The 26,951-nt window shown below is 37.0% G+C and overlaps 1 protein-coding gene across 1 annotated transcript; it reads left to right on the top strand.

Annotated features, from left to right (window-relative positions):
• The first annotated feature begins 155 nt into the window (after window positions 1-155).
• On the top strand, window positions 156-25,617 carry agtpbp1 (ATP/GTP binding carboxypeptidase 1). Its single transcript, XM_058784506.1, has 23 exons — window positions 156-219; window positions 321-384; window positions 1,719-1,865; window positions 2,034-2,165; window positions 2,294-2,387; window positions 2,610-2,647; window positions 3,592-3,800; window positions 3,901-4,078; window positions 4,386-4,486; window positions 6,544-6,660; window positions 6,899-7,389; window positions 7,961-8,044; window positions 8,514-8,600; window positions 8,713-8,861; window positions 9,150-9,237; window positions 9,356-9,500; window positions 10,383-10,533; window positions 12,396-12,576; window positions 13,117-13,246; window positions 13,339-13,476; window positions 14,665-14,841; window positions 21,136-21,305; window positions 24,891-25,617. Exons 1-23 carry the CDS (start codon window positions 193-195, stop codon window positions 25,063-25,065), a joined length of 3,273 nt encoding a protein of 1,090 aa, XP_058640489.1. The 5' UTR covers window positions 156-192; the 3' UTR covers window positions 25,066-25,617.
• The last annotated feature ends 1,334 nt before the right edge of the window (window positions 25,618-26,951 follow it).

Here is a 26,951-nt window from a genome sequence, read left to right as displayed (position 1 = left end):
AGTCATCTGAAAGTCAACTAGCCTGTGCTTGAGCAGGGGACTTGTTCATAACATAAATGATCCTATATATGCTGTATTTAATTCAGTTTAATTTAAATGCAACAGTTGAATCATGGGCTGTGTGTTAACGGTGTGTCTGGTCATGTTTTAGAGAAGACCCGTAAGGAGGTGGGGTCTAAAAGCTCTGGCGGGATGGAGATCATTCTGTCGTCTCTGGAGGTATAGTACCATCACGCAGAACTGATGATTTTAATCACATCTGTTTATCTCAGCTCAAGTTGAAGTGTTTTTCAGCTGCTAATCCACTTGATTTGGTCCAGAATACACAGGATTTGCAGACCACTCTCAACATCCTCGCTATCTTGAATGAACTGTTGACTGTGGGTGAGTTTCAGTGTTGTTATTGTTACTAAAACTAAACCCTAAAACTATCATTTGTTTTGTTACTTGATATAAAGCTCAAATAAAATAGATTAAAATCAGATATTAATATTAGATGCCAAACTTAACCCCATTAAGCATACTGTATAATTCGATTCCCACATTTCTAAGACCTCTTACTGTCATGATCATTTTGCCTGTTTTAGTCAAGTCACCTTTATTTATATAGCGCTTTTAACAATACAGATTGTGTCAAAGCACTTAACAGTATCAAATTGGAGGATAGAGTGTCAGTAATGTATAATGATAAGATTAAACACTCAATTTTCAGTTAAAGGCATTTCATTATTGAATTCAGAGATGTCATTGTCTAGCTCAGTTTAGTTTAAATATTATCTGTGCAATCAAATCGGCGATAATCGCTAGAAATTAAGTGTCCCCAATTTTACACAATTTACACCATTAACTTTTATATTGTTTGTATATTTCAAAATAAAGATTTACTGAAGCAGCTTAGATTTGCTTTATTATACATTTTATCAATTTTGTTTTGGTTTTTGAATTTTTAAAAAAAATATATGATTATCAGGCTTTTGAGGGTTGTTTATTTGTTTTATTTCTCAGTCATCATTTAATTGCATTATATGTTTTGCCCCCACAATAAAAAACTACAGAGCTGTGATCATAAAACTCATGTCATTTTCATTGATCTTGAAAATGTCATTTTCCTACACTGAATTGTATATTTTGCTCAGTTTGGTCCTCTGAATAAATTTTTTTTTTTTTTTTTTTTTAAGAAGTCTGAGCTTTAAATTTATGTATTTATTTATTATGTATTTGTTTGTTTGCATTTTCTCTAAAGGTTCAAAACACTTTTCCGTTTGAAAAAATGTGATTTTTATTAGATTATTTCATATGTCAGGCTTTACAGGGTTAAACATAAAAAACTAAAGCTAAACTTAAAATTAAAAATGACTAAAGCTGTAATATAAAAATAAATTAACGCTAAATAGAAATATAAAACAAAATATATAAATAAAAGCTATTTCAAAATAGTATTTAATATTATTCTAAAATAAGAACTAAACTGGTGAGCTTGCATTTCTACATGAACTTCTATAATGTTTGTCTGATTGTTTACCTTTTTATTTCTTTAATAGATTGGTAATTGATTTTTTTTTTTTTTTTTTTAAGTAGCACTCCTAGACTTCCATAAAAAGTCCTTCTGTTCTCAACACTAGAATCAGCTCAAAGATCCTCTAATCAGGACACCTCAGTCAAAACAGTGTGTTTGTGAAGGACAGCATGGCGTGATCTAGCTGTGTTTGTTGTGGTAGGTGGAGGCCGCAGGACCGGGGTGTTTGTGTCTAAGGGAGGAACAGCCATTCTGCTGCAGCTGCTGGTGAGCTCCAGCAAAGACCCTCCGGCCAATGAGGAGCTAATGCTTCACATTCACTCTCTACTGGTCAAAGTCGGCCCCAAAGGTACAGACGACACCAGAACTACTCGTTTTAGCTTTGCCAAACATATGAACTAAAATCTTTTTTTTTTTTTTGGAATCTTGTATTTTGTAGATTTATCTGTTTGATTAAGTTTGATTAAGATTGCAGTGGACAAATCAACAATTTCCAGTGACATCACTTCCTCTTCAGACAGGAAGTTTGGTGTAAAAGCGCGTCTGAACGGGGCTCTGAATGTGACTCTGAATCTAGTGAAGCATAATCTGCAGAACTACAAGCTGTTGCTGCCGTGCCTTCAAGTGCTTCGGGTCTACTCAAGCAACTGTACGTTCACTCGTTTTATGTGTTTTATGATGTGGAATACGTTTGCAATATGCTGATATGAAAAGAGATGAAATGCTCACAGATACATCGCTACAGTGAAGCATTATTGAACTTGTCTTTTCTTTTAGTGGTAAATGCAGTGTCGCTGGGAAAGAGTGGCGCTTTGGAGATCATGTTCGAAATCATCGGACCCTTCAGCAAAAAGAGCACCACTCTGCCGAAGTATGTCGTGTGTGTGTGTGTGTGTGTGTGTGTTCATGTTTACCAGATCTGAGAATCATATAATGCACTTATAATGCAATAACTGTTACAAGAATGACACTGTTCACCAAATATGGGGTGACAACATAAAATGTGATTACGTTTGTGTTTTTCTGATTACTACTGTGTTTTTGTCTTTATTTATTTGATTTGTTTGACTAATTTATTTGGTCTAATTTATAGAGTGGCCTTGGACACACTGGCGTCGTTACTGAAGTCTGGTAAGATGCATGCTTGGATGATTCTCACACAATCTGTCAAGAACATGTTAATATGACAGACAGACAGATGTACTACTATATTTAATCCTTTTGTTCTTATTACACTAATACAAATTATGGGAATAACACACACACACAAAATCATACAGATGCTTTGTTAATGAAAATATTCATAGCAATTGCGCTTAATTAGAACGGAAACGCTGTCTTAATGTCCATACAAATACAATGTAACATTGGTTTGTTATTGATTTTTGATCAATATCTAGTGAGCATGTTTTTACCCCTTTATCTTTATTTATTTGTCAAGAATTAAGAACCTTTTAGTACTATATTTATGCATTTTATTTTATTATACTGTTATATTACTGTTATATATTCTATATAAGTTTGGGGTCAGTATTTAACACATTTATTCAGCAAGAATACATTAAATTGGTCAAAAATAACAGTAACTACTTTCACATTGTTAAAGAAAATTTCTATTTCAAATTAATTCTGTTCTTTTAAATGTTCTAATTATCAAAAAAAATCCTGAAATAAAATGGTTTCCACAGTCCCACATAAATCATGGTTTCCATAAAAATAGGAAGCAGCACAACTGTTTTAACACTGATAATAATCAGAATTGTTACTTGAGCAGTAAATCAGCACATTAGAATGATTTCTGAAGGATCATGTGACACTGAAGACTGGAGTAATGATGCTGAAAATTCAGCTGCGCATCACAGCAATAAATTACATTTTAAAATATATTGAAATATAGAACATAAACATGAAAAAACCTTACCGACCCCCAACATTTTTAAACGGTACTGTGTGTGTGTGTGTGTGTGTGTATGTATATGTATATATATGTATGTACTGTACATCCAGTACAAAACATTATTGCAGTGCTGGTAATGATGTACAGGTCTCTTATGTGTATGTGTCTCAATCTTCAGGAATGAATGCCCGTCGGGCAGTGGACAGAGGATATCTTCCCACGCTACTCGCAATCTACCATGATTGGCACCGCAATGACACACGTCACCGCCATGTGGTCATCCGCAAAAGCATTCTGGGATGCATCAAAAACCTCACTAACATTAAGCTTGGCAGGAAGGCCTTCATAGACGCCAATGGGATGAGGATCCTTTATAACACATCCACTGTATGAAAGTGTTGGAAAAAGTTTCATTTTATTTGTACCATTGGAACATGCCATACAGCTTCACTACAGCATGAAGATATATAACTGTGATGTGTTTCAGGAGTGCCTGCCTGTCCGGACACTGGATCCACTGGTCAATACCTCCAGCCTAATTATGAGGAAGTGCTTTCCAAAGAACCGCCTACCACTGCCTACTATTAAAAGTGTCTTTCACCACCCACTACAACACATACCAGCCGGTGGACCGGTGGCGCAGCTGTACAACCAGCCGCCTGGAGGTAAAACACACTCACAGCTGCACTCACAGGGTGTCATTGCTATTGGTGTTGGTGCATGATAAATCTCAGTCTCGCCTTAAAGTCAAAATGAAATCAAAATGCACCATATTTACTGTCTTTATATTGTTCCTGGTATTATTGTATGTGATTTATCAATCAATTGCCAAAAGATAAATGCAATGCATTCTATTCTTTTCAAAAATATGTCTCCTTACAGAAGTCAAATTGGTAGCAAATGCTGTTTCATACTTCTTTGTACGCAGTGTTATAAACTGGTATTAAATGTTGGTTGTGTCTTCTGTGTTAGTGGATGATGTAGTTGATGAGAGCGATGAGAATGAAGCCACAGAGGTCGACACAGAAAATGACACCGAATATGACGAGGATGAAACTGGTCACAAATCACAGGTACAATGATCTCATTAAAGTTCAGTAAAATTCTAGTGCTCAGCCGATATCAATCATAAATAAATAAATAAAATAAAATAATATAAAAAAAAATATATAAATCAACCTTTTTCACCCAAATTCAGATTAATGTAATAAAACAGTTTAAAGGGGTGGTTGACAGTTTTTTATTTCTAGGCTTGATTGTGTTTATGGGGTGCAGTCTAACATGTGTTAATGCTTCGTTTAAAAAAAAAAAAAAATGATTTTTTACATAATTTGCCTTTATTCTACATCCCTTCTCTGATAAATGCTCTGATGATTTCCTGGTTTTATGAAGCCCTTCTCTCAGAAATACACAATGGGCTCATATTGGTTAGCTGGCCCAGTGTGTTGTGATTCGCTGAACTGCCAGATCGCGTCTAAACGTCCCGTCCCTCAGCTCAGCGGCATGTGCTCCGGTTGTATTGTAAACAATGGAGTCGTCAATATTGCTTATCAATTTGAGCCCGAATTGCGCAGAACCTGTGCAAGCACACGGCTCTTAATGGTATGTTTTTTGATTGTTGTTGTGTCATACGTTTAGATACGCTGTTGTTATTTGTAAATGCTTCTGCTTATGTTAGCTTTTAATATACGGTTTTATCCTGATTAAAGCTTTTAATACAGCACGGGAACCATAGCACGCTTCTCATAGCTATGTGAAAAATATCTTTCTGTCTATTCACATAAAGTGTATAATTGGAACACAGTTTATTGGAGCTGATGATCAGGGGCCTGTTTCATAAAACAAGTTGACCAAATAAGCCAGGTTTATTTCAGTTAGTCTGACTTATTGTCAGTTGATTTGGTTCAAAATAAGCCAGACTAACTGAAATAAGCCTCCTTGTTTGGTAAACTTGTTTTATGAAACAGGTGAGAGAGAGAGAGAGATGCAGAGCAGGGGATGCGAGGACCAGTATTGAGAACCACTGCTTTAGAACCTTGATTTTGAAACTTGTGAATCCATTAGAATAGTTAGAAAACAGAATCGCGATTCATATATGAATAGATTTTTTTGTGCAACCCTAGTTTTGATGGCATGGCAACAACTCTTCCTCTTCTCTAAAGCAGCACAACATGGCCTTGCCCCCTTTACTGCATGTTCCCGGGGGCGGGGTTTATGTAAATTTCTGGGTTTGTGATGTCACCAACCCGGGAAGTAACTCGTTGTAGTTCCTACGAGCCGTTTTTGTAGGCATTAAACTGCCATCATTTTAAAAGACGATATCTCTGTTTGCATTGAACTTTCAGCGTCGTAACTTTGCAGATATTGTTTATGCTCAAACAGCAACATTACACACTAACTAACGTTAAAAAAGTGAAATCGCATCACCCACCCCTTTAATAAATTAAGAATATAATTTAATTGTATAGTTTTCTTTAACCAACTTTATTAATTTTATTTTTAGTATTGCATTTTCTGATTTTGAGGTGAATAATGACGCAGGTAGTTTTTTTCTGAGGTACGAATACTGTGGAACAATATTAAATTAGATACAATTAGTGTTATTTTAGTATTATTTATATACTGTTGTAATATTTTTAATTAGCTTTTTTCAGTTTTCATGTCAATTGTAGTTTAATTTGAGTAATTAATTTAAAAATGTCATTTAAATTTGAGATATTATGATGTGCATTTGTCAATTTTATTAGAGGGATATATATATATGTATGTGTATATATGTGTGTGTGTGTGTGTGTGTGTGTGTATATATAATCTTTACATTTGTTTTTATCTAGTGTTTTAGTTTTTAGTTTTAGTCATTTTAGTACTTCCAAGCAGGAAATGTTTTTCAGACGATACCAGTCATTTTAAAATGACCAAATACCAGCCCGCTGATTTTTTGGAAGATATGTCGTCTGTTGCAAATTAGTTCTTTAACCCAGATTTGATGGGAAGGTAATAAATAGACATGTTACACAATCCTATACAATGATCTGCTGTTTCTACTCATAGGTCTACATGTGTTTCCGATTATTTGTAAAAGAGCAATCAAGAAACTGATTTTATAATTCATGTTTGTTATGCACTGCAGAATGATGACATAGAGACAGATATCAACAAACTGCGGCCCATACAGATGGGTACGCGTCCGTTCGATGAGCTCAGAGCCTACGAGTATTTCTGTCGGGAATTCAGCGAGAATTTTGAGGTGAGGACACTTCTGATTAAATAGCGAAAAGGCAAAAAAATGCATGTAATTTAAAAATGCACTGATTACAAAAATTGCAGACGCAAAAATGTGTCTTTAATAGCTTAACTTTTGTATTGCAACCATTTTCTTTCTCTTTTTTTGTATTGCAACCATTTTCTTTCTTACTTTTACCCCTCATATATGGAAACTCATTCACTTAGTCATCAGGTGTGATCACTTTCTGTTTTGTTCTCAGGATGATGACTTTGAAAGCCCCAGATCTGTCATCCCTCCATCAAGCGTTAACTCAGAGCGTCATCGTCCTATCATCATTCCCACCACACCGAGCCCCTTGGGCCCTCAGAACAGACGTCCACTGCGAGAGGACCTTCTGACGCCAAAGTCAAATGAATCACCTCTGGAGCTGGACAGCATTTCTATATCAAAAAGGCCAGAGGGCACATCGGACCCCGATCTGGTCTCTAGTTTGGGCCGTCTGGCTCTAGATGCTGGCGTGAATGGAGGCTCTGCGGATGGGTCTCAGGACGAGGGCGGGGAACAATCGGTGCTGGAAGTGCCAGACACCGCAGCACTGCTGCCGCTGCACGACCCTGACCTTTACTTGGAGATTGTGAAGAGCACCTGCTCAGTGCCCGCCTACACAGAGGTGGCTTACCCAGATTACTTTGGGCATGTGGCACTCCACCTCCGTGAGCCCATTCTAGAGAGGGTTTATGGTGTGCAGAGGTACTACACATATGTTTTACTACCTTTTGGAAATGTTAACGGAATAGTTCACCCCAAAATGAAAATTTGCTGAAAATTCACTCACCCTCAGACCATCCAAGTAGATGAATTTGTTTCTTCATCGGAACAGATTTGGAGAAATGTAGCATTCCATCACTCACCAATGAATGAAGTGAATGGGTGCCGTCAGAATCTTATTTAAAGCAGTTCTATGCCATTTTTTCAAACCTGTATCTTCTTTTTTTCCCCATGGAAAACAAAATGAGATGTTCAGGAAAATGTTCACACTTCTCTTTTCCATACAACAAAAGCCAGGGGTTGTCCAGCTTCAATAAACACCATAAAAGCATCAAAGTCGTCCATGTGACTATATTCCAAATCTTCTGAAGAATTTTATGTGATGATCAGGCCAGAATAAGTGTTATAGACAGCTCCTGGTCACTCTATGCGTCTAAAGAATAGAAGGTTTATCAGAATATCTCATTTTGTGCTCCATGGTAGAAAGAAAGTTGACAAAATGACAGAATTTCTTTTTTAATGAACTATTCACTTAAGACATTTTTTCCAACAGAACGAAGATTTTCCAGGATATTGAGAGGCTCATTCACCCCAGTGACATCCTCGATAAAGTCGTATATGACTTGGACAATCAGAGGTCAGTGTGCACAATAGGAGTATGAAACAAAAATAAACAGTCTTGCTATGATGAGCGAAGCAAATTCAAGTGAGCTTATACTGTACATAATCAAGCAAATATTTAATTAAAAAACTATCATTAGGGGTAGGCAAGACCTTTTTTTGCTGTTTTTATTGCAGTTTTGCAGCTGTAAATATACAATTTTGTAACAATGTACATTACACATTTTTTTTGTTATGGAAAACTGATTAAAAAATCAGATAATCAAATAAAAGTAAAATATAGGTAAGCTCATTTTTAGATTTTTATAGTCATGTGAAACAAAATTATAATAATAATCGTTGTTGTAGTTTTTATTATTTTTTATTTTAAAATATAAAATATTTAATTTTTATATATTTATTGTTTCAGACATACCCAGGCTCTTGTCTTGGCTCTTTGAGTTATTCAAAATGCTTGAATTTTCAATGTAAAAATGTTCTTTCAGTTGTCCAGTGATTGACAACGGCGAGTCTCTGAAGTTCAACTCTAAGTTTGAGTCTGGAAACCTACGGAAAGCAATACAAGTCAGAAAGTATGTGCAAAATTAAATATGCCCTTTTTCTTTCATAAATGTGCTTTTCATAAAATAAAGAAGCCGTTTCTAATTTTTCTCATTTCTGTGTATTGCTTGTTTCTATCGGCAGGTTTGAGTATGACTTGATCTTGAACTCCGATATCAATAGTAATCACTACCACCAGTGGTTCTATTTCGAGGTGGGCAATATGCGTCCTGGAGTTCGTTATCGATTCAACATAATCAACTGTGAGAAGTCCAACAGCCAATTCAATTATGGTGGGTCATTTCAAGCATTAGTTCAGAAATATACTCTACTGAAGTACACAAACACACATAGTTACTTTCAAATGTCTGTGCCATTAACCTGGATTATTAAGTATTAGCACTATTATGAATAGTGCTAGAGCTGGAAACCAATTTGTTCTCGTATTAATGTAGAGCATGTATAGGGGTTGAAGAATATTTTGGGGTTGAAGCTATTTGCGTCCCACCAACCCATCTATAACCAGCTTCAGAATCAGAGTGTGTTTGTCAGATTTCTGATTTCTATATATGGTGTGACAGGCATGCAAGTGCTCATGTACTCGGTACAGGACGCCATCAACGGCAGCCCCCATTGGGTTAGAACAGGATCAGACATCTGCTACTACAAGTAAAGACCGTCCTCTCCATTTTTAGGATTACACGTTATCATTAATGGTTATAATGCATTCGAAATACAGTTATGATTTAAAAGAATTCAAGTTGACCTCTATTCCTATCTACCACAGAAATAATTTCTCACGAAGCTCCATTGCAGCTGGCGGTCAAAAGGGCAAATCGTACTTCACCTTGACCTTCACTGTGACCTTTCAGCATAAAGATGATGTTTGCTACTTTGCCTACCATTACCCATACACCTACTCAATGCTGAAGGTACTATACAAATGTACCCTCCCTAAATTGATGCATCTGATGGACATTAATACTTAGAAGCCCATTAGTATACCAGTTTAGGTTCATAAAGAATGCGAATTATAAATCCTAATGCTTTTTGTAGCCATTTTTACCTTAATATTCAGCAATACTGTTAGAGCTGAAGACTAGTGGTTTTGTGCACAACTGTATGGCAATATGGCAAGGCAATATTAGCCCAGTAAGCATGCATTTATGCGTACCTCAGAAATCCAGCAGAAAATGGATACCATCATCGGACATATGGCATGATCATGCCATATGTCCGATGATGGTATCCATTTTATTGTAATTTTTTTCTAACATTTGAATTCTTAGTTTAGTGCAATATTTTGTCATTGCAACATTTTATTGTCATTTTCACTAGCAACTGCCATTGGATTTTATTGTAAAATAAAGTTCACCGTTATCCCACTATTGTGACCATCAACATGTTTACTCACTCTATGACCACACTCAAAAAAAACGAATATATGCGATTGCATATATAATGTGAAGATAATGTGTACCAAAAATCTTTGTCATATCTTTATGTTAATATACTTTACTAGCCTTTCGGTTTGGAGCTTTGATGCATCCATCATCATCTCAAGGTGCAAACAGGAAATAAACTGCTCTGGTCATGTGACAATTTGCACTAATCATGTGAAACTGCACATATTTAATTGAGACCCTTTATTTTTTCCATATTTGCAGGAAGTGCACTAAAACATCAGTCGGTACGGTTTTTAGAGCTTTATAAATGAAAAACTTTTTTACGGTCACTATCGTGACCGGTGGAATTAAATGGGTTAATATATTATGTTTCATACTGCATTTTGATTATGTTCTGCCTTTGTTTAGATGCATCTGGAGAAGTTGAGTGCTTTGCGCACAGCTCAGATCTACTACAGACAGGATGATCTATGTGAAACTCTGGGAGGAAATAGCTGTCCCCTGCTCACCATCACAGCCATGCCAGGATCATCTAGCAATGATCACATCAGCCAGTTCAGTATGTAACATGCACACAAGAATATCACTGATAAGCATGGAGCCATAGCAGTATAGTTTATCAGTTTAGTAGATTCCCTCAGCACGCACTCTTAAATGCACTCACTGTCATGAACACATGCATTCTCTTGCACTCCTGCTTACATTCGCTTTCATGAACACTCACGCACCTTATAAACACTCTCACACGCGTCCTCATGCAGACTCGCATGCACCCACTCTCATTAACACTCTTACAGTACATGCATCTTCATATGCTCACTCTCATTAACAATTTTTCATGCGTCCACATGCGTACTTGTGTACACTCACTCCCATGAACACTCTTGCATGCATCCACTTTCATAAACACTCACATGCACTCACTCTCACAAACATTCTTTAATGTGTCCTTATGCACACTCACATGCACTTACTCGCATGAACACCCTCACATGCATCTCCATGCATGCTCACATGCGCTGTCTCATGAACCTGTCACATCTCATCTCTGCGCGTGCTAATATGCACTCTCTAACGATCACTCACATTCAATCACTCTCATGAACACTCTTTCATGCATGTTCACATGCATTCACTCTCATAAACCCTCACTTGCGTCCTCATGCAAACTCGCATACATCTTCATGCATGCTCTCATGCACCCACTCCCAATGAACACTTACATGCATCCTCATGCATGCTCGCATGCATCCACTGTTATGAACACTCTCACATTCATCTCCATGCATACACACATGTACTCTTATGAAAACTCTCACATTCTCAAATGCCTCACACCATGGGCTCTCTCTAATGAATGCTTTTGCATGTACTCACACTCATGACACCTCCTACAGTACATGTACTTTATATTCACACATATATGCAGTCTCTAATTGACACTGTCACATGCTCTCATGCACTCTTTCTGATGAGCCAGTCATAACGGCTCCCACATGCACTTTCACATGCATGCTCCAGTGCATTCTTTCTAATTAACAAATTGTTGCATTCTTTCATGCACTCTCACATGCCCTCACTGATGATCACTTCCATACGTTCTGATACACTTTCACATGCACACTTAAATCACTCTCTTTTCCGAACACATTTGCATTCACGCTCCTATGCACTCTCTAATGAACACTTACATATGTTCTCATGCCTTTTCTCAGACATGCTCGAATGCATTTTCTAAAGTACACTCTCACATCCACTCTTGCACGCGTGCTCCTAAGCACACACTTTCTCATGAACACTATCGTGCCCTTTTGCATGCACTGTCACATGCATGTTCTCAAGCACTCTGAAATGCACTTTATCATAAACACACACATGCATTTTCTTATGCACTCTTGCATGCCCGTTCTTGTGAATTTTTGCATGTTCTTTCACATTCTTTCATCCACAGGGTTCAGTGCTATTGTCATTTCAACCTCTCATGCACTCTCCCATGCATTCTTGCATGCACCTGTGCATATGCTTATTCAAGCACTCTTCCATGCATTCTTGAATGCACCTGCGCATAAGCTCATTCAAGCACACTGTCCTATGCTTTCTTGAGTGCACCTGCGCATACGTTCATTCAAGCACTCTCCCATGCATTCTTGAATGCAGCTGCGCATACGCTCATTCAAGCACTCTCCCATGCATTCTTGAATGCACCTGCATACGCTCATTCAAGCACTCTCCCATGCATTCTTGAATGCAGCTGCGCATACGCTCATTCAAGCACTCTCCCATGCATTCTTGAATGCACCTGCGCATACGCTCATTCAAGCACTCTTCCATGCATCTCACTCAGGCACTGAGTGTGATTTTCATTTCAACCTCTGTGAATGGGTGTGGCACACTCAGCTATGCTGTAATGTGTGTTTGTAGGAAGCCGTCCGGTGGTGTTTCTGTCTTCGCGGGTACATCCTGGAGAGACTAACTCTAGCTGGGTGATGAAAGGCACTCTAGAGTATCTCATGAGCTGCAGTCCTCAAGCCCAAAGTCTACGAGAGAGCTACGTCTTCAAAATCATCCCCATGCTCAACCCTGATGGCGTCATTAATGGAAAGTATGTCAACATAGAACACTAGATTCTATAGAGATACTGATAGAGATTCTGTTGACAATACAGTCTTAAAGTATTTAACCCATTCATTCCTCACTAGAATGCAGCACCATCCAAAGTTTTCAGTTTTTAACATGTTTAATATTTTATATCTATATAATTTCTAGGGGTGTCAATTTAACATGTTAATGTGATGCAGTTAATTATGGAAAAAATAGTGTCAAAATTATTAAGGCATTTAATGCACTCCACCCTGGCCCAGACCTGTGCGTCAGGTCACATTGAATGCAGTTGCTTAAATTTTATGTTGAATCAAAATATTTCTTTTTAAAGCTACTTTTTTGTAATTTCTCAGCCCAAATTGATGTGCAATTAATTTTATTAGTTGGCATATCATGCAGTGATCAGGTTTTGCGTAATAAAATTTTTTGATAATGTAGTATTGTTTGTTAATAGTGTAAATGAAAGTCATCACACGGCGTGACCTGATAATGGAAAGGGCAATTATTCTTCACACACTTTATCTGTGATAACACTCTGCAGTCATCGTTGTTCTCTGAGTGGGGAGGATCTGAACAGACAGTGGCAGAACCCTAATGCCGAGCTGCACCCCACCATCTACCACGCCAAGAGTCTCCTGCAGTACCTCAGAGCTACAGGAAGAACTCCACTGGTGAGAGAGCATCACGCTGTATGTGACAGAACTCCGTTTAAACGGAGGTAATGACACAAGCAGTGTTTGTCTCTTAAAATGTGTGTGTTTAGGTGTTCTGCGACTATCACGGCCATTCACGAAAGAAGAATGTTTTCATGTACGGCTGTAGTATTAAGGAGACGGTGTGGCAGACCAATGTCAACACCAGCACCAGCACCTGTGAGCTACACGAGGACCTTGGATACAGGGTAACACATCTGCACACTTTCATATGCTGCCATTCTAAAGCTTTTATTGACATTTTTTGGCATGTTTGATGTATTGTGTAGACATCATCTTACATTTACAATATACAAAGATCCTTTTCAGTCCATCCAGATCAATTATGATAACTAACTCGTCTACACATCATGCACATATGACTGCCCAAGTTTACATATTAAAGGAACTGGTTACCAAAACATAGAAATTTCTGAATTGAAATGCTTGTGTTTAACACACAAGAAAATATCTGATCAATGTTTCTGTTGTTTTAGTTTGGTATAAATTCATGCTACCTTTATACCTGCTCGCAGATTTAGCGCAGCAAACAGTATAAATGACCATGTAAAAGAAAACTGACTGGCTGTATTTTTCTTTTATTTGAGCAGAATATCTCAATAGTGATGACTAAACTCCAACTTTAATGTTTGCCGGTGTTTTCAGCTCCTTGGTGCTTTTTCTGTAATCTAGAGAAAGCCAGGTTGGGAATATTATGCAAACCACTGGGCGGAAAATGTATCAATTTAAGAGAAGAGCTCTGATTGGGGGATTTAAATTCTTGACATCTGGCAATCGCAACCTGAAAGCTTGTTATCAATGCAGGATAACACCAAATTAAAATGAAACATTTTCAGAATAAATAACCAAATATCACAGACGATTATGTTTAATAAATCGATAGAAGCAGAAATCATCTGGATTGAATCAACACTAACTGACTCTATCATCTTTTAGAACTGCTTTACAGCAGAATCTGAACTGTCTCCATATTTGAGTTTCCATAATTGATTCTGCTATTTTCCTGTTTATTACTGTGAAGCTGCTTTGACACAATCTGTATTGTATAAAGCGTTATAGAAATAAAGGTAGCTTGCCAACTTTGGAGCTTAAAATATTTGGGTTGCATTATATAAACAAAGACAACTTAAGCATTATTCAAATATTGCATATATTTTCACAGTCTAAAGTCAGTCATAAGATTTTGGAACGACATGAGGATGAGTAAATAACAGAGTTTTTGGTTTTTGGTGAATTATTCTTTTAGAAGTACATCAGCATAAACAGTTTGTTTAATTTTAAGGGTCCAAGAGATAGAGAATAATCATGCAAAAAAAGAAATGCTCTAAAATACACTTGAAGTTGAAGATGCTCATTGTGCGTCATGTTTTTTTTAGACTCTGCCGAAGCTGCTGTCTCAGATGGCTCCAGCGTTCAGCCTGTCCAGCTGCAGTTTTGTAGTTGAACGCTCTAAAGAGGCCACGGCGCGTGTGGTGGTGTGGAGAGAGATCGGAGTGCAGCGCAGTTACACCATGGAGAGCACGCTGTGCGGCTGCGACCAGGGCAAATACAAGGTGAGGGTGGTCAATTTTATTCAGAAAAAGAGAGACTGTAACATTTATTTTTTTTGTAATTAACTTTAAGCCTTCTTTTTCTCAGTAATATTTAGAATATACACAAGTTTTTAAAAATCATAGTTCTGCTGAAAATGACCAAGAATATCGGGTTACCAAGACATCTGCAGATAAAGAACAAAAGCACACACAACATATAAATCACCATTTGCTTCTTGTTATCCAATTATTTGATGTTCAGAGCAGGGGATTGAAACAGTCGAGGTTAACAATCAGGGATCTGACGTCATGCGTGCCATGAGAAAGTGTTTTAATGAGTACAGTCTAGGGTTCAACGATGGCCCAGGGTCAGTGTCAGTGAGTTTCAGGTTGGTTTATTGAATATCACTTTCCCAATCAGGGCAGTGCAAGTCTTTTATATGACTTACATTTTAAATTAATTGACTTAGGCCCCGTTTACACTAGTGCGTTTTCGTTTTAAAACGCATAACTTTTGCTACGGTTACACCTGTCGTTTACACTGTCGAGGTCGAAAACGGAGACTTTTGAAAACGCTGCAGACCCCGTTTTAGTTTGAAAACTTTGGGGTTACGTTTCAGTGTAAACGGACCAAAACGGAGACTTTTGAAAACAATTGCGTGGCTGCCCACATTCGCTCTATGTATCCTTGATGACCATGTAAACAATAACATCATGCTCATTGTTGTACCCATAGATACGTACGTGCAGATTCCCCCATTCGACCTCTCCAAGCACGTAGACACGTCCACCATCTAAATAACAGGGATCTACCTATACATATCTATGGTTGTACCTGCATGAATGGTCACGTGACATGCGTTTTCGGTTGTGTAGTGTAAACGGGGATCGTTTTAAAACGAAAACGCACTAGTGTAAACGGGGCCTTAGTGATGATATACATGTATCTTGATGCCTTGTGAACTTAAAAAATGATTAATTAGACATTGTTGTGAATTCATTTGATTTAAATATGTAACTGTTAATGTTATTATCTAGTTGGCCAACATAGAAAATTTTAATTTTGAGAATGAATTTTGGGAGCAGGTTTGGAGGCATCAGTTACAATGAGTTGGAAAACTAATAAACAAACCACAGAATTTGTTTTTTTCTTATCCAAAATTTGTTTCATGAAAAAAGAAAATCTAATAGTAAAAAAAAAAAATGCACTATTAAATATTTTATATAAAATAATAATAATAATTATTAAAAATTACCAAAATTTTGTTTTTGAGCAAGTACATAAAAATCTTTTACTGTTATATTATATTATATTTTTTAAAATGTGCCATGAAAATATAGGCAGGGCAAGTAACCTGGGCAGAAAAAAATGGTTATTCGTAGGCCAGAAATCAGCTAAGACAACTTGGCCAGTACTTATGTTCAATTATTACCTTCTAATGAGATCGCCATTAATAACCAAATTCGATTTGCGTACTTGTGTGAAGTAAGTTTATTGCCTTGCTATTATTGTTCTTGCTGATATCTAGTAAGTGTCATTGAAATTCATTTCTCACAGGGTGTGGGAAGACTTAGCAAAGAGACAAGGAACTTTCAAAATAGAACTCATTGTAACCCCATGCAAATGCTGAGGAAACAGGCAAAGAAAAAACACTTCAGCTTGAAAATTGTTAACACAGGATGAGTTTTAACCATATGCAGGGTGCAAATAAAAGTTGTCCAGTGTGACATCAGGGTTCTTGGCTCTCTGTGAGGGTGAGATAGTTAAGCTATCTAATGATACGACAAGGTCTTGGCAGGGTGTTTCTTGGCTGGAATGAACAACAGCTTGGTTTGTGATAATCCAGCCATCTGAGATGAGTGTTCAGCCAGACAGAGATAGCAATTCACGCCGTATTCATTTGGCACTGGAATTTAGAGTTGCTGGCCCTCATAACCCACAGTTCAAAACAGTGCTAAGCCCTTTTCACATTGTTTAACCCAGTTGTAAAAGTGCCGTTAAGCCTGAGTTAACATCTTTTTAACCCAGGGTTGTGCGTAATGTGAAAAGCCTGTACAAGTGTGTATAGCTGTGGGTTTACTCTGCCTTTCAAAAGGTGGAGAGTAAGAATGATATGAGAACTTTGCTCCAGTTGTTTTGTTCTGGAACAATGCTGCAATCCTCCAAGTAAAAACAGCTTCATCTTCATCACTGGGCTTCATAAAGTGGAAATAATTCCACACACTGCCTGTTCAAAATCAGCTTAGTGTGCCTAATATCAGAGAAATGATGAAAAAGTTTGACCACACCTACTTATTATTTTTATGACTCTTTTCTGCATTTTAGAATCACAGTAAAGTTGTCGAAATTGTGAAATAACATAAAAGGAATTATGCAGTGACCAAAAGATTTGTAATTTTGAGCTCTGCTCACTCTGGACTCTCAATCATGAGCATTTTAATCAGTTTTGAAAGGACGGTGTCATTTTTCATCCATTTATTTAAACATTTGTTTAAACTTTTTTTAAACCAGAAATATACAGATGTGGCTCTTCTTTAATAGTTCAAACACTGATTAAGAAATAAGCAGATACAATCTCATTTACTTAATACAATATTTGTATTTCATTTGAAAGTCAAGAAATTAGATACACCTTTTTTATTATTCATATATATATTATAAGTATACAGTGGCATGGGAAATTTTGTGAACCCCTTGCAGAAAATGTGAATAATTTTAACAAAATAAGAGTTATCATACAAAATGCATGTTATTTTTTATTTAGTACTGTCCTGAGTGAGATATTTTACATAAAATGTTTACAAATAGTCCACATAACAAAAAATAGCTGAAATTATTAAAATAACCCCTTAAAAAGTTTGTGAACCCTTGGTTCTTAATACTGTGTGTGGTTACCTGGATGATGCACGACTGTTTTTTGTTTTGTGATGGTTGTTCATGAGCCCCTTGTTTGTTCTGAACAGTTAAACTGAGCTCTGTTCTTCAGAAAAATCCTCCATGTCCTGCAGATTCTTCGGTTTTCCTGCATCTTTTGCATATTTGAACCCTTTCCAGCAGTGACTGTATGATTTTGAGATCCATCTTTTCACACTGAGGACAATTGAGGGACTCAAACACAACTATTAAGAAAGGTTCAATCATTCACTGATGCTCCAGAAGGAAACACAATGCATTAAGAGCTGGGGGGTGAAAACTTTTGAACAGTATGAAGATTTTTGAAGAAAAGACACATTTTTCTTATTTTGTTGAAATATAATGTTTTTTTTTCCATTTAGTACTGCCCTTCGGAAGCAACAGAAGATACTTGCATGTTTCCCGGAAGACAAATTAAGTACAATATACCTTGATCTTCAAATTCATCGTGAAATCGTGTTTCCTTCTGGAGCATCAGTGAACGTTTGAACATTTTTTAATAGTTGTGTTTGAGTCCCTCAATTGTCCTCAGTGTGAAAAGATGGATCTCAAAATCATACAGTCACTGCTGGAAAAGGTTCAAATATGCGAAAGATGCAGGAAAACTGAAGTATCTGCAGGACATGGAGGATTTTTTCTGAAGAACAGAGCTCAGTTTAACTGTTCAGAACAAACAAGGGACTCATGAACAACCAGCACAAAACAAAAACAAAAAACAGTCGTAGATCATCCAGATCATCCACGCCCTCTAGAGTTTGTTTACCGATGTAGCCGGTAAACCATTGCTTTCAGGATTCTCTATGCTGTCTCAAAATGCATAGATGTCATTTTGTGATCATAAAGGTAGTTTTTCAAAATATCTTGATGATTTTGCACGTCTAAAAAAGATGTATGGTGTATTGATAAAATATAAATTACTTTGCATTTAATCAGCTATTCCTGTAGCTTGAAAAGTAGGCAAATTATATATATATTTAAATATTTTTACCCTAAACCAGAAGCATTTCCATACAGACATGCAGCAGTATCGGACGCCTTGGGAGTGAAAACCGGTCGACTTTTTAAAGTTATGACTCTGATTTGAAAGTGCATGATAAATATTTTTTCTTATTTGGCTGAATAAAACTAATAAAATCCTTTATTATTATTATTATTATGTGCATCATTTTGTATGCACAGTTCTAATTTTTATTTTGGAATTCAACATAAGGTTTAAAAAATATATATTTTCATGGTTAAAAAGGGAAAAATGAATAGATGCAAAAGTGCATGGACCCATATTAATGCTGGCATAGCCTGCTAATTTACGCTTTTTAAATATTTTTATAGGAAGCATTTTGTAATGTTACATTCTAATGACAGTGTCATTCAGTATAGCTGCATATTTGATATTTCCACTGACACACATCTGTAACAAAATAATGGATACCAACAGAATCCACTGGCACACAAGAGCTGAACAGATGTTTTCCAGTTCACTGACTCATTAATATTATCAAAAGTGATATAACCACTGCTTGTTTCTCTAATTAAATGATGTTTAAATATTGATGAATATAAAATGACAGATTTTCATATTGAATGAGAACAGTAGATGGTGCTATAGGCCCTGTGTGAAAGATGTGTGACTCAGTCTCCTGTCTGCAGGACACATAATGGCGTCTCTGTGAGTTCAAGGAACATGGCTGAAGCTTTTTTCTGCCCAGTATGTGAATATAACCGTGACAAACTTAATGTGTTCAGACCTGTGTTGGAGCCATCAAATATTGGCTCATGTGGCCACTACATGTTTGAATCTGAAACAGCATGTAACCTTTTCTGTATTCTCATTTTCTGTATAAGTTGGTGTTAAAAAAAAAAAAGAAAGTCATGTTCGTTTTACTTTATTGTCCTTTTAAACATATTAATTAATTTCAATTTGAGTTTAATTTTTGACGAAAATTAAACGACAAAGTCTGATCCAAAAAATTGCCCACTTTACACTGGAAGAGACCACCAGACTGACATGACCATCTGCCTGTCACAGGTCATTTGTTTTTACATGTCATTTAGCAGCAGTTTAAAATAATAGTTAATAAATAATAATAAACATGGGCATGGGGGAAAACATTTAAAAAACAATTAAATACCAGCTCAGCATTCTCTGTAAACAGCTTTAACAGAAAACACCAGAACATTTTGGAAACTGTTAACTGTTGTGACCAGAATCCAAAAGCAATACAGTAAGTGCTGTTTACTTCACAGACACAAAAACAAAGCAGCTTGTGGGTGGCTAGTTTACTTGCTGCTAAGTACCTCAAACTAAACCCTTTCAAAGATTGAATTTGATTAATAACAAACTTTGGCAAATCCAGTGATTAGTGCTTTTAGTGAATCAACCCAGTGCAGATTGAGAAAGTATTTTCCAGTTTAGTGTGCAATATGCATCAGAGATCAGCTGATTCGTGCACAGACTGTTTTAGTTAGTTTCACAGACAGATCTGATTGGTTCAATATGTGAAGATAGCTTCTTGACTGCAGAAAAGATTAGTTTTGGTTGTTTGAATTTTTTTATGAACTGTTTATTAAATTAACAGTATTAATGTAAGTTTTAGTTTTGTGTATGATATCCCCAATGACTAAAAATATATATATATATATATATTATTTTATTATTCAATGAACAGCTGTCTGTTTCTTGTTGTGCTGTCTTTCATTATGGATTACAGATTGTTACCCAAACGACGAATAAAATTGACAAAAGCTACTTTACATCTTAAATAATCACAAGGTTTAACAGAAGAATTAATCTTTTAAAATTAATTAAGAATTCAATTTAAAAAAGTGATTTTTATAATGTCATAAGCTCCACATTTCTGCATTTAAGCCCTCCAGAAATTGGACCCCCCCTCATTCTAAGTGCCTCACCGTAATCTTGATAGCTTTTTTCTTTTTATTAAATAAACGTTTTGGCGAGTTGAAATTATTTTGGAGGAAATCAGCAAACAAATGGCACAAATAAATAAATAAATAATATGCTAGTAATATGCATGCTAATAAGCAACTAGTTAATAGTGAGAATTGGTCCTTAAAATAAAGTGTTACCATATTTGTCTTTTTATTTTAAATAAATGCTTAAAAAAAATAAAATGTTAAAAAGTTATAAATTGTATATATTATACTGCATTTTATAGTGTACCTGGAATATACATTGAATTAATTCCTCTAATGATATTATTTAATATCTTTTAATTAACTATTTTAATTCATCATGTCCCACATCCAGACAATATACACTCAGAGACCCCAATGCTGTGTGAATTAGGACATCACACGTCCTCTGTTAATAAATGTCATTTTGCAAACCAATCCTTCACAAATAGTCCATGTAGCAGGTGATCTGTATGTGTGTGTGTTTGCAGGGGCTCCAGATCGGTACAAGTGAACTGGAAGAAATGGGTGCTCAGTTTTGTTTGGCTCTGCTCAGGCTAAGACGCTTCACGTCCCCCTTAGAGCTCCATAACCACAACTCCCATCTGCTGGACATGGAGAATGACCTGATAGACACCCGCAGCATCCCCAACATCACCAGGTAAACGCTCACGCACCAGTACAGTGACCGTATCTGGCTCAGGACGTCCTGTTATTCTGCTGCCGCATAAACCGGCACAACAGCTGCCATATCGAATTTCAATACAACATTAAGCAGCTCGGAGCCCGCAATGTTCAGAACAATAATAGCCATGATGTCCATGATGTCAGAAGCTTCTAGAGTCTAGAAGCTTCTTGGGAGAATGTACTTCGGCCCATCCCGGCTTGTGTATTTCTGTAATGGATAACAACATACACACACACACACACACACATGATCTTGCAGGCCTCTTCTAATGGCCGGCACCACTTGAGGAGATGTCAGTCACATGGGGCTCAGCGCACTTGAGTGAAGAGAGAAGCACTCTGCTCATTATAGTCATCTAATCACCTGATCAAAACGCCCGCTAATCCACTTTGAGTCTGCCCCCCCCTCTCCTCTGCCCGTCTCGCTCGGATCCAGTTTCTTCCCCATCACACCATTAAAACCATTAAAAACCCACTAAAACCAGCCAAACCACCAGACCACACATTAAACCATTTAACTGCTTAACAAGAGAGCCATAAAACCATCATCACTCTTAGTAAGGTTATTGCGTTAGGAGAGAGAGAGGCATGCAAAGAAATGCCTCCTCTGCCGCCACATGAGGTTTTCGACCGCTAACCTGCAGGAGTCGTTTGTTGGTTTTGTTGTATTGACCGGTCATTTATTATAGCTCAAAATTAGGGTTAGAGATTTGAACAACCCTTTAACCTAAAATATTAAACTGTGGCTCGTAACTCGTCCCACAGCGTTTGTGCTACGGGCATGAATGATGGCTCAAATTGTGCAGCTTGTTGAAGAGAGATGGGGAAATCCCATAGACTTTGAATGGGAGTTATTTCTAAAGGGAAGAATATTATAGAGAAATTGGGGTGGGCTCTGTTTACTTGGTCCGCCATATACCAGACAATCATGGGAATATGTGGTAAATTTGCAGTTTTATATAGTACAGCTTGTATGCTCTTGTATGTTTCTCTTTCAGACGCAAAATTTATGGGAGGAGAGTATTTAAGTGAATCATGCAATGCGATGTACTAACGTTTTGCGCCATGATTTAAAACCCAAAAAAGCATGTCTTAAAGCAAGTGGCAATTTGCGCTGCTCTTGGTAGACTGCGCTGGTCATTATGGAAATGATCTGGCTGCGTCTGTGTTCTTCAATGCACGCATTGTCAGTAAAACGCTAGCAGAATTTTCCCTTCCCATCAGCGCTTTTATGGAATTGCGCTCTAAAGCTAATTTGCAGCGTTTAGTTAATCTGGCCCTAGGTTGGAAGACGTGCTCATGTCCATATTTCAGGATGGCAATGTCAGGATTCATTGGACCCAAACTGTGAGTGTGAGGAATCATTTTCTCACATGAATTAGCCACCACAGAGTCCTGAGCTTAACCCTACTGAAAGTCTGGAGTCGACCACAGAGTGGTTTAACTCTCCCTTTGTCAATACAAGATATCAGCCAAAAATTAATGCAACTCTTAATGGAAATAAATGTTGTGACGTTGTATAACGTTGTCGAAACAACGCCACAATGAAAGCATAACATTATTAAAGCTAAAGACAGTCCAACGAAATATTAGAGTCTGCAACTTTTTTGGGCAGGCAGTATAACGTCAACTCCAGCACTTCACAAAGACTTTCAATGGGGTTAAGGTCGGGACTCTGTGGTGGCCAGTCTTTCAAAATTTGGGCGCAATGAATCTTTACATTGACATCCTGGAATATGTACATGGGTACGTCTTCTGACATGGTTGTTTAAGAAATAAAAAGCTTCACACTGCATCAGTTAGGGTTAAAAATTTTTTGCCGAACATGCAACATGCCATAAACACATTAAAGGGATAGTTCACCCAAAAAATTCAATTGACCCCATGATTTACTCACCCTCAAGGAATTGTAGGTGTATATGACTTTGTTCCTTCAGACAAATACAATCGGAATTATAAAAAAATGTCCTGGCTTTTCCAAGCTGTATAATGGCAGTGAATGGGGGTCGAGATTTTGAAGCCCAAAAAAGTCCATCCATCCATCATAAAAAGTGCTCCACACAGCTCCGGCGGGTTAATAAAGGCCTTCTGTAGTAAATTCATGCATTTGTGTAAGAAAAATATCCAAATTTAAAACAGCTCCGGTGAGAATATGCTAGTCTCACGAGAACCAAGTTTTGTTTACAGCAAAGGAAAACCAGTCTCCTGTTGGCTTAAATAGAAAGGAGTGGCCTTATGAATAAGGCCATCGAGTGAACTGACTTACCTTAAAAGAGACTTTCATGAATTATATATCCAGAAGTTAAAAAAGTATAGGAATTTTAGGTAAAATAGAAGTAGCACTTCCAAATGAAATCCTACTGTATGTTTCAAAGCTTCAAGACAGCAAGGATTTCCTGGTTGTTATGAAGCTGCTGATTGTGTTCTAATTGTAGAATCTATTCTGATTGCAAAGAAGTAATTCACTTGAATGTAATGATCATCAATGCACACTTAACTCAGAAGATGCTTATCGACATACAACTGCTGGATTAACCCGATGGTGCAGTAGCTACTGTATAACTGCTGCCCCGCACAGGAGCTATTGATGTTGGTCGAGCCAGTCTTCATGAAAACTACACATCATGCTTAGAATTGCTTATCCTAATTAAATGTAAATACATAATGATTCTAATTGCATGAATAAATTCATTTTCTCTCTTAAGATGTCCCTAAACATGAACTCTCACTCATAGCATTGTTTAGTTACTCAGTCTCGCATGCAAACATTATAATTCCATTAGCATCCTTGGGAAGCTAGCTTAAACATAAATTGCATTTTCTTATGCTTAGCATTGCTTAATACTGTATGATCCATAAGTACATTCATATATTGTTTCTCATGCATGATTGAGCTCATTGACTTCTATAAATACCTTAATGTTTGTCAGAGCCGATATACTTATGGAGAGCCCTCCGACATGTAAAGCGGTTGCACTTCAGACGACCCGAGTTCGAGTCCCGACTCGAGGACCCTTCCCAATTCCATCTTCCTCTCTCCACCATTTCGCTTCCTGTCTGTCTATATTGCAATATGTCCTATAAAAATAAAGCCAAAAAAAGTTTAAAATGCTATGCTAATGCTGATGCTTAGACCCTATGCGAATATGCACTGCCAATTTCACTTTTAAGCTTAGAGCATGTTTACACTTGGCAGGTTTGGTTCATTTAAAACTAATGCTGGTGTGATTTCTCTGTTAGTGCAGATGGAAGTTCATTAGTCAAAAGGTGTGAGAACACTGCGACTGAAACAAAAACACCTAGCAATTACCCAGAACGCCTTATTAACAGTAACACCCTAACATTAAGGCATTGAGTTTTGCCTTCCAAACATCACTTGCAGAAGAGATAAAAATCTCACACGGTATTAAAGTAGTGTTAAATAGAAATGAGTTAGACTGATTGTGATTTATGGGAAAAAATTGTTCTATTTGTTTCTGTCTGAAGACATGATCTCACTTCTCATATACTTAGCTGACATATATTAACTGTCAGCCGTGTGTGTGTGTGTTTCCTGCAGTCCCACCACATACGTGTTGGAAGAGGATGAGCCAGCGTTCCTGGAGGAAGTCGACTACAGTGCAGAAAGCAATGACGAGAATGATCCCGATCTCGAACCCGAACTCCAGGATAACCACGCCCTCCCGGACCCCAGTTCTGACTCAGAGTTCAGTCGCCAAGACTCACTTAACTGAAATTAAACCAGAATCACTTTAGTGTAAGGCTTTAGCTGATCTCACCGGTCGTTTGCCTGTGTACTGCATCACCTGTGTTTGCCTAATTGCCTACTTTATAGAAACTCCTTTGTTCACAAAGTTGACCTAAATTAGAATAACCTAACTTTAAAATCGGCTTTCTAACAACAAACATAACATAATAATGCAGAAGATCCTTTTGAGACCATAGTGCTTATAGATGCTTAACAAGTGACAGCATTATTAGTAATGTTAGAAAACAATCTAGAATACGTCGTTATTAAAATGGAGGAAAAGTTTGGTCGTTATTTACTCATCCTCATGTTCCAAACCTGTTTAACTTTCAAAATTCTGTGGAACACAAAAGTAGATGTTATGAAGAATGTTCACACCTTTCTGTTCCGTACAATGAAAATTTAGTTTTAAAGGGATAGTTCACCCAAAAGTGAAAGTTTGCTGTTTTTTTCTCAGCCCAAGGTCATTCAAGAAGTAGGTGACTTTTTTTCTCGAGTAGAACAGCAAAGAAGAGTTTTAGCTGAAACCGTGGTCCTTGTTGATTCATAAGATGCAAGTCAATAGCTACTGTCACTTTAGGAGTCAAAAAGCATATACAGGAAACACAAAATTAATACTCATGGCTCCTGACTATATATTGAGGTCTTGTGAAGCAAAACGATTGGTCTGTGCAAGAAACTGAACATTATTTACAACATTATCTGTAAGCTTCAGGCAAACAGGGGAGTATGTTCTCAAGAGTTCAAATGTTCAGTTTCTTGCATAGACCAATCGTTTCGCTTCATGAGACTTCAATATATCATCAGGAGCCATGAGTATTAATTTTGTGTTATCTGTATATGCTTTTTTGACTCTCAAAATGATGGCAGCCACTGTCTTGCATTTTATGAATCACCAAGGACCACGGTTTCAGCTAAACATCTTTAATGTTCTATTGAAGAAAAGAGTCACCTACATCTTGGATGGCCTGAAGGTGAGTAAATTAACAGCAAACGTTCATTTTTGAGCGAACTATCGCTTTATGCGTGATATGTTCCACAGGAGAGGAAGTCAAACAGATTTGGAAGGACGTGAGGATGAGTAAATGACAGAACCTTTAAAACTCTGAAAAGTGAAAATGTAACAGTCCCTATAATAAGAAATTGGGTCAAATTATTAATTATAGTTATTAACAAAAATTAAATGTTATGTGCTAAACGGTCACTAATTAAAAAATGATGGTGCTATATTATAAAACGCCATGGCCATTTCATAAATATTGGTGTTTCCTTGACTCACATTTCATTAAGAACAGCTGGTATGGCTGTAATCCTGATGCAACCTGACATATGGTCATCTTACAAACCACAGTGTCACGTAACTTCACCGTGTGGATAGAATCAAAGCTGCATGCTCATAACAACACCTTACAGTACAACAATGCAGTCTAATGAATGTAACGTCATACTTATTCTCACGAGAAACGCTCACCTGCGTGCTTTCTGTGGCCTGATAGGATTACCATGAGGTCGCAGTGCTAGATCAGTATTGTTTGTGTGAGTGCGTGTTCACGGCACATTTTGTGGCTGTACTTGCTTTTTAATTGGGAGAGCTTCTGTATTTTAATTTAGATGTTAATATTTATTTGTTGCATTTGTATAATTAGTGCATGGTTTTTGGAAGTTGCCTTTTTAATTTATTTTCTTAGTTTTATTTGTTTATTGGGAGAAAAGAAATGTAAAACTTGATTTTGATGCTGGCAGTGCAGCGTGTGTGAGTGTGCTTGTTTGTTGTCGTGTTTGTTTGTTGTCAGCAGTTGGCCAAAGTACTAAATGTGTGTATGGGGTAGAGAAGAAATGTATAAGTTTGGTTGTGTTTGAATGATTGTCAAT

This window comes from Onychostoma macrolepis, chromosome 08 (genome assembly GCF_012432095.1).
Source record: "Onychostoma macrolepis isolate SWU-2019 chromosome 08, ASM1243209v1, whole genome shotgun sequence".
In the NCBI taxonomy this organism is placed as follows: Eukaryota; Metazoa; Chordata; class Actinopteri; order Cypriniformes; family Cyprinidae; genus Onychostoma; species Onychostoma macrolepis.
This window is presented reverse-complemented; position numbering and strand designations above follow the sequence as displayed.